The following is a 9,295-nucleotide window of genomic DNA, read 5'->3' as shown; positions in this document are numbered from 1 at the left end:
CTTCCAACGGATAGAAAGTAGTTGAAGAGTCAACTGGCCGTTGGAGTATCGGACGTCCGATAGTCCTGTTTTTTGCGTTCGACAGCAGGCAGTGAGATTAAAAGATTTTCTTCAATTCTTTCAGACGTCCGGTAGGTTGGTTTTCTGCGTCCGAAGGTATGATGTAAAATTGGAAATTTTTCTTCAATTCTTTCGGACGTCCGATAGGCTGGTTTCTGCGTTCGAAGTGTCGCAACGATTATCGGACGTTCGATCCTGACTTCTTGAGCGTCCGACAGCTTCAGCATACTTTGTCCCTTTCAAATGTGATTAATTTTTGAATCTGATTTGCTTCATAGCTGAAAGTATTTCTTGAAGAGATATTAGTATTATCCATTGTTTTGTAAACATCAAAAGCAAGGGACCAAGGCCAACATAGTATTTGAAACGGGGTAGGATTGGGCTTATTGGAGCTAAAAATGACAATTTCGTACATTTTTTAGATGAACATCGGTGCAAAAACCAGCATAAACTCCGGCGCTGGAGTTTCATCAGATGACTTGACCAGAACAACTCCGACATGAACAATGCTGCAGGTTATTGAATATCCACGGACGGATCGCTTCGGATCTGCGTGCGGATCCAATTTAAGGCTAAAAATCTCCATAAAAAAGGCCGAATCAGTTCTTGTTCAAAACATGAAAGTTGTAGCTCTTTGAATAAGATTTTGAAAGCCTTAAGAATCAAATCATTTGAAGGTTTGGATGCTGAGATATGCCCAAAATATTGAGAGCTAGTCAGAAGAACTTTGCAGTGCAACTATACTTCAGTAGTTTGAATATTTGGCTATGAAAACGTGGGAACTGGACATTGATGTCTTCACAAGAATTGTGGAGTGTGCTCTTAGTTTCAAATTGAATCAAGAATAATCCCAATCTGATTTGTGTAACTCAAGTTATTGCCAAAACTCTGAAACATGCCAATCCTGCCAAACCCTATTCTCTTGACTTTTTCCTCTTTCATTGCATCTTCACGCCACGTTTTTAGTCCATTTTCCCTCCAATTGAGCTTTTCACCTATTAGAACAGCATAAGAGCAAAATTAAGTAGTTTCTAAGTTAAAATGACATGATTAACAATCAACTTATACTTATAAATGTAATACAATTTATGCCCTATCACTCTATCCCTCCACTATTCATCTTGAAAATGATCATTTTCTTCATCTAAGATAGCTCGAAGTGGAAAACTATCCAACTGGCTTACTAACTCAAAGTCCATGAAACTGGTGGACGAAGACACCATAATCTACAAGAAATTTTTTGCCACCATTCTGGTTATAGGAACAAGTGAAGTAGAATTAGAGTTCACTTCCAAAAATATTGTAACTTTGACTAATATATTCCATACATTAAAAGTTAGGATATGTCAAGTAGTTTGTTGAACAAGTTTAGTTTTAGACTTGTTTTTGAGGTTGATAAGTTTGTGTTGTTGTCCAAGAATGGTACATTTGTAGGAAAAGGATATCTTTTGTGTTGTTGTCCAAGAATGATACGTTTGTAGGAAAAGGATATCTTTTGTGTTGTTGTCCAAGAATGATACGTTTATAGGAAAAGGATATCTTTTGTGTTGTTGTCCAAGAATGATACGTTTGCTTGATTCTTGTGTTTTAACTATTAATCTTGTAGACTACTCCATAAAAGGTGATATCTAAGGTGGATTAAGGGCTTTGGTGGTGTGATTTGGCAGAAAGAAGCACTTGGTTTCTATTGCTTCTTAGGATATTAAGGTAACTATGTCAAGAAATTCGTTTTTCTTTTAATACTCGCATAAGAGTGGTTTTAGGGCTTGATTTTGGTAGTTTTCATGAGAAATTTTATGGTTTGAGTGGTGGTTCAAAAATTTCAGATTTGATAGTGAAATTTCAGCTTTTAAATGATGTTTGACCTTGCCCAAGATTTGGTAGTTTTGCCATGTGAATTTTCTAACTTTTATAAGTTATTGTGGCTTGCTTATGGAAAGTTTCAACTTGTAGTTGAAATTTTCAACCTAGGGTTACAAATTTCAGCTTTGTTGTGGTTGATTTTTGAGCTAAAAATTGGCTATTTTTGGACGATTTTGTAGCCTTAAACAAAAGTACTTATAGCCTATAAATTGTGGTTGGATTGAGATGAAAATATGTGTTGAGTTTGGATGGAAAAGTAAAGAAAATAAGGGGAAGTGCTGCTGAAATTTTTACTACTTCCTTTCTTGTGAAATAAGTGATATAAGAGGGGTGATTTTAGATTGGTTTGGACTTAGGTTACATGTGATTTCTTGAGTGCACTTTGATGGTAGTGTATAAGCTGAATTTTGACAAAATATGTGTAAAATAAGAGGGAAAAGTGATGGTTTCTTCTAACATGCTTTCTAGTTGCATTTGTTTCACTTTAGGACCGAGGTTGGTTGTCTTTTTAACAATTTGTTGCCGGAAATTCCAATCATGAATTGGAATGAAGAACTCCTTGGTTACTCATGTCCCTTAGATCCAAATGTTCTCTTTTCACTCCAAAATCGTATTTGCATCTTTGCACTAGTAGTTACTTGGATTTTCTTTGGTTCACCTGAGTTGTGAATATTTGAACCATAATACTTTATCTTGGTTGTTCTTAGAGTTTGTTGGTGATCAAGGGCATAACTCGGGGGTGAACTTTTGACGTTGTTTTGCTTAAACTGGTGAGTGTCAAGTGCATATTTCTTGATATCTTGATTTGGATGATACCACGTGTTGTGTGTTGAATATTGAACCTGATGAGGCGAGAGTGTACTTTATCATGCTCATCCTCCCTTTGTTGAATCATCTTGTGCTTGCTTGATCTTGGTTGACCTTACTTGTGTTTGTACTTGTGCTTGACTTGTAAGTGCTGAGCGGCAGCATGTACCACACTCAATCCGAGTGGGAGGTGTCTCTCATCCCGTTTCAGTACTTTTATCTTGATTAAGTCGATTGGAAAGTTATCTCATCGACCCTAATGCTGAGCGGCAGCATGTACCACACTCAATCCGAGTGGGAGGTGCCTTTCATTCACATCTCAGTACCTCTATGTTGATTAAATTGATTGGAGAGTTATCTCATCGACCATACTTGTTCTTGCCTGGGTATATTCGAGTACTACCACCACTGTTTCTATTTGGTGTTCGGGTCCGGTAAGGGGTATGTTTGGTGGATAAAAAATTGGTGTAAAGTGGAGATCTATGGTCATTATTTTTACTTCTTTAAACGTTGACGGAGTGTCAACGGGTTTGGATCAAGCTACTGCAAGGGGAAAATTGGCTCTTGAGAGCTATCTGTATCCTTTTACTTGAATGCTCTGAATGAGTTGTGACGTTTACTTATTTCATTATTTGATGCTTATATTTGATCGATTAAAAGTTTAGTTATGTGATTTGTGATTGCGTGATCTTTTGGCACCTCATTGGGCGAAAACTCACCCTGTTACCCATTGTTTTCCTCACAGGGGGCAAAGTTTTGAGAGCGTGATTTTGGAAAAAGAGTTGAGTTAGTTTTAGTTTTATTTTGTTTAAACTCCTCTGTATTAGTAAACTTCATGTGTATTTGTATAAGTTTGGATACTCTGGCTTGTATTTTAAGTTGAATCTTTAGCGACTCCATTGTATATAGTTTTGGGTTGATGAATGGAAGTTAAATTGCGCGTTTTAGTACTTTCTGTGAATTTTGGTTTAGTAGTCCTGACGAGAGTTGGGCAGGCAGTCCACTAACCCTTGGGGTACGCCCTAAGGGATGGTGGGGCTGTCACATTAAGCTTTGGAACTGTGCTAGTATATGAATTTGCCGATGTAGTTGTGGTAGTTGTAGAAAGGCTAAGTGGGAAACTGGTGGTTGTGGACAAGGAACATTTTGGGGAATTCAAACTTGAAGAAATAATGGCGGAAGAGCAAAGTGGTGGCTTTTTGGTGGGTTTACTACTGAAGGTATACTTTCCTTCTATGATTTTTATTTCTTTCCTTGGTTGTTTTTTTTTTTTTTTGGGGGAATTCAAAGTGTTTGTTTCTTTCCTTCGTCAAACCTCAAGGGAGGTAAATATAATTAATTTTAAAACTTACCATTTCTTTCTTCTTCCACCTGCCATCACCACACATCCCTAGTTACCCAGCATCGTTCCTCCTCTCTTTCCTCTTCCACCGCCACTATCAGTCCTCCCTCTTCCTTCCCCTCCTTACTCTTCTCTCCTCTATTTTCCTCTCCCTTTCCTTCCCTCCTTCTACCTCTTCTCTCCTCCCCTCCTTTCCTTTCCCCTTCTTTCCCTTCCCCCCAAGCCCTTTTGCCTTCCTTTCTCTTCTCTGTTCATGCTAGCCACAATCAAATTTGGTCACAATCTCCTCTCCCCTTTCTCCCTCTCTTTGGATAACAAAGAAATTTATAGTTATTAGCATATTAAAGCAAAATTTAAAATTAGAAATTTGCATATTATTATTTAGTAGTATTTTAGTCAAATTAGGATTTTAATAATTTTATTGGAGTCAAGTTCTGGGAGTTTTATTGTTTAAGAACTAGTAACTTATTAGAAAATTTCTTATAGTTGTAAGACTTCTTTATTAAGTTATCTAGTCTGTAAATAAGGAGTCATATTATTGTATTTAGTTGAGAAGAGTGAAGGATTGAGAGCTTTGTTCTTATAATGTAATTAATAAATTATTATTGGCATTATTCCTCTTCTCCCACACATATTTGTATGTATGTAAATTGCCTCCCTTCATATTGATTTTGTCAAATATATCTCCAATAAGTTTTTTATTTTTTTTTAGTCCTATATCTGATATCAGAGTTTCAGGTTTTGGGTTCTTGATAACAATAACAGACTATCAATATCAGTTCCTGGATATTGATTTAGTGCTACAGAGAGTGAAGAAAAATCCCCTATTGGAGTTCAATTGGGTTTTGAAAAAAAGTTATTTGACCCGTTGGAACTCGTTGAGGGTTTTGTGAATAAGGTGAAGTAAGATTACTATGTTTGTGTTTTAGTCAGTTGGGATCTATTGAACCTTTTGTGAGTTTTGGCTCATTGGGATCTGCAGAGTCTTTTGCATCTTGATTCATTGGCGGCTCGTTAGGGTCCATTGGGACTTTTTGTGATTTGTGGAGATCCATTGGAACTTTTGTGGAGAAGGTGGAGCTTGTTTGTTTTTTGTCTACCATTTATCAATATTGGATACATGCCAAGATGAAGATTTGTTGAATTTGTCTTTGTATTCTATATCGAGAATTTTACAAAGAAATTTCTTATCATGGTGGTTATAAATATAATGGTCTTAAGTGAGTTTAAGTGTACTAAGGACATCAAATCAAGTGTCGTATGCATCAATCCAAGAGAGTTTTAGGGCCTCATGCCCCAATCTGAGATGAGTTTTGGTTAAAAACATTTTTATAGTATTCACGCTTAAAGACACGCATCAAAGGGAAATTTAAGTATAAAAATATTTACGTGAATCCTCACAGGTAAAAAACTACAAACTCCATTTACTTGGGCCCGAAGTGCATATTTTCTTGGACATTGTAAAAGTTAAGAGCACAAAATTGATTACAAAAGCTTTTCAGATTAAAAATCTGACCAAATATTTTGATCGAAAATAAAAGGGAGCAAAGTGATGTTGATATTAATTTAGGGAGCAAATTGCAACTACCCATAATTACTAGGGGGATAAGTGTAGTTAACCCTTAAGTTTGTTAGTTAATTGACTAATTGGTTCACGTTTTAATGCTTGTAATCATCTTAGCAATTACCACTCCCATTGTGGGATACTTGTATTCATATTAAACAAAATGAACAACCATTTTTTGCTAATTAAAGGACTTCCATTTTGAAGGATAAACAAGCAAAATTTAAATGTATAGGTAGTGAATTTGTATCGATCCCACTATTACGGACTAAATTTTAATCTTATTAAAAACCAAAAATACACACTGTGAACTCAAGAAAAGATGAAATAACTCGTACATAAACTCCTTACATATTAACAAAAGTCCTCCATCTTTACATCAACTATGATAGCAGGACTCAAAAATTGCAAGGAAGATGAGGAACTAGATCTTAAGCAGAGACAAAAATAATTCCGTTCACGAAGGTATATCTGTTTGCTTGTTTTATTTATTTAGTTTTTCACTGCCCTTCAAAGCAATCACTTCTTCTTCCTCATTCGTTCGTTGTAAAATCAAGTGTCCTAATTGATCAACTTCTGCAGTCTATCGTAAATTGTCAAAGTATCTACGCCAAGTCTAGAAACTTTAACCTGCAAATTAAGAAACAAAAGGATGAAATGCCAGTTTAGGATTTTAATCTCTTCAATTTACCAAGTTTTCCTAATTCTAATCCAGTAAATATTTCTTTCTTTGAAAACTAATAGGATTGATAAGCACCTGAGCATGCAATATGTGACAAATTCTATTGTCCATGGTAGAAATGCTAATGCTAACTACTTCCACTCCTTGTTCTTCAAGAACTATGATGACTTCGTGTAACCCAAAGTTCTTCCCCAAACCAGTTACTAAAACCACTTCTAAGCTTGAACCAATTTCTCTGATTTTCACAACTCGAATTCTTGATCCCGGAATGGCTGAATTTCCGGTATTAGAGCCCTTTGTTTTAATTTTTCTCTTTACTAGCTCTTTTGTCTTCCTCAGTTTCTCTACTCTGTCCTTTAATTGCATGATATAAGCAGCAACTTGATCAATCTGATCTCGTTGGGAAAGCTGTTCCTGCATTTACCACGTAAGAAACTTTAAACTTTGTTATCAAATGCAATACAAGTAAAATCTATGAATATGAGAAGCTATGTGAAATTGAAATTTGCTTTTTACTAATATTAAATATCCACATAGTTCGTAGTCCAAAAAGAAAGGTAATTAAGAACCAAACTTCCAGAATGAATTTGAAGCATTGTATCACATAACAAAACAATTAAATCCAGAGCATTTAGGTATACACTGAGGTGGTCCTAATCATGTGAAAGTTACTTAGTGATGGACTCATTCCCTTAATTGGACGCAAAAAATGGAACTAAAAATTGATGAAGTTACTTGCTAAACAATCATTGAATCTGACCATATATTTTACTCGGTGAATATTAGAGAATGAACAAAAATAAAAGTTTCTTGCACTTAGTCTCAAAAATGTCCTTCAAAATCCTCTAGTAAGAGTGTTAGATGAAATGAACTCAGGACTAAATAAATGGAGATAACTATAAATTCGTGAAGACATGACCATATTCTTAAGACACTTGTCGGGATTCCAACGCTTATGTACACGTTCAAGGAAGTTTTACAAATAAGTTGAGATTCAATGTATTCATCAATTTGGGACACTTAACCGTCAACTTGATTTTGAGTTATCGCCTGTCTCATTCACGTGCTATAGATATTTCCTCTACGATTAACAATGCTTAGACAAATACATTGAACTTCACCAAGGCATTTTCTTCACATGGAACATGTGTTTTTTTTTAACAAAATTGTCTGATGATGCAGGTAGTGAAGGAACTGATCAAGTAGAAGAACTTCTCTCTTGGCGACAAGGAAACTAATAAATTGATATTTTAACTAACGAAAGGATGCAATTCCATAAGTATAATTAGCAATTCAAGATTAGAGAGGCCAAGCTTTGTTTCTGTTGGAATTTCATCTTTACGTGACTTTAACACATTCTCAGGTTAGGCCATATGACTCTTCCATGTAACTTTACCTCGTTTTCTTAGCAATATATGTAGGAATCTGCCAGGGTACCCCATCATTTGAAGGAAGAAGGAGAAGGGATGCAACAAATTAAACTGGTACAACCCGAATTCTTGAAAATAAAAAAAGGATAGTACACATGTATATGCACTTCTTATACACGACACAGATGATGTTACAAATGGATTGATTTCCTCGGGATGCATTCTGGACAACAAAGAAAGCAAAAAACGTGGTTTGACAAAACCCTAAACTGTTCTAGTTGCAAGAATGAAATATTTGCAATTTGTAAAAGGAGAGTTAGTGTAGAATTCTTTCTAATTACTTGCTAAAAAGAGAGTTAATGTAGCTAATGCAATATATCATTCTACATGTCTCATGCCATAATCTTCACACCTAACTACTTTCTATGCTTTAAATTTGTACCCAACGTCAAAACCAAGTACTCCATTCATCCAAAAAGCAAAACAAAATTTCATTATTCATTTCAAAATCAGAAATACCCAAAATGAAAACAGGTTCAGGTTGGGGAGAGGGATATGTTCGGTGGAGCAGTAAGAAGGAAGGGAGTGCAGGTGAGAGGTACCGGATTGGAAACTTTCTACTTACATTTTTATTTTAAAAAAAAAAGGATCCAGGCAGACATTTATAAAGAGAAAGACAAAGCACCTTGGATGGCACAAAATGCTGGGGAGGAACAAGAGATGTAAGCTCATGAATGAGACCGTTCATGCGAATCCTTCTGTTCCTCTCAACAGTTTTCCTATCAAGCTTTCCTGAAGCATCATTAATACTATAATTCTCCATAAACCCACCAAAAAATCTCAGCAAATCCCTCGGAAAACAGTTCATACAAAAACAGCTCAGAAGGCCAAAAACAGTATAATGTGATTTGAAGGATCGTTTCCAGGGTTTGAATGGCCAAGAATCCAAGTGTATTTGTAGGCAAATCGTGTCAAATGTGCAGATTATAATCGTTGGTGTGAAATTGAATTTTTGTCATTGATCAAGAAGCTTGAGTAAACTGTAAAGACGAGGATCCTTCGCGAGAGGAACAAGAATTACAAAGTACAAAGGATGCGGGTCCCAAAACCATACAACGTACAAAGATGTTTGAACTAGAATTCCACTGTATTTCCTTCGGGTCCGCATAGGTTGGCGGATCTGGGCTCTACACTACAGTTACGGATAATGATAACTGTAGAGTCAAAGGGAAGTACTAAAATTGTGGACTCTCGGACACCAAGCGTCAAATGACATTTATCTTTTCCTGAGAATTATATAATTCAACTTTTCTTGTCCCTTTTTTCAACCTTTTTTTAAATTCTTTTATACCTTTCTTTATAAAAAAATAATCTCCTATACAATGATGTTATGTACAGTAACAAATTTAATGTATGTCACATATGAAAATTTTAAATTTTAAATAAGAATTAAAATTAATTGCCATGCATCCAATCTTGCCGGTAGGTAAAAGATTAATTTTTTTTTATAAATATACAAATTTATTATACATATTGATTTAGAGCGAAGCTTCCGCTCCATAATTAATACTTATGTACACGCCGCCCCCATCTTCATTCATTGTACG

The 9,295-nt window shown here is 35.5% G+C and overlaps 1 protein-coding gene across 1 annotated transcript; it reads right to left on the bottom strand.

Annotated features, from left to right (window-relative positions):
• Positions 1-6,110: 6,110 nt before the first annotated feature.
• Positions 6,111-8,684, bottom strand: LOC113741267 (transcription factor bHLH162). Its single transcript, XM_027268766.2, has 3 exons — positions 8,374-8,684; positions 6,394-6,732; positions 6,111-6,266 (listed from the first exon to the last, which is right to left on the bottom strand). Exons 1-3 carry the CDS (start codon positions 8,554-8,556, stop codon positions 6,198-6,200), a joined length of 591 nt encoding a protein of 196 aa, XP_027124567.1. The 5' UTR covers positions 8,557-8,684; the 3' UTR covers positions 6,111-6,197.
• Between the last annotated feature and the right edge of the window lie 611 nt (positions 8,685-9,295).

This window comes from Coffea arabica, chromosome 4e (genome assembly GCF_036785885.1).
Source record: "Coffea arabica cultivar ET-39 chromosome 4e, Coffea Arabica ET-39 HiFi, whole genome shotgun sequence".
Taxonomy (NCBI): Eukaryota; Viridiplantae; Streptophyta; class Magnoliopsida; order Gentianales; family Rubiaceae; genus Coffea; species Coffea arabica.
This window is presented reverse-complemented; position numbering and strand designations above follow the sequence as displayed.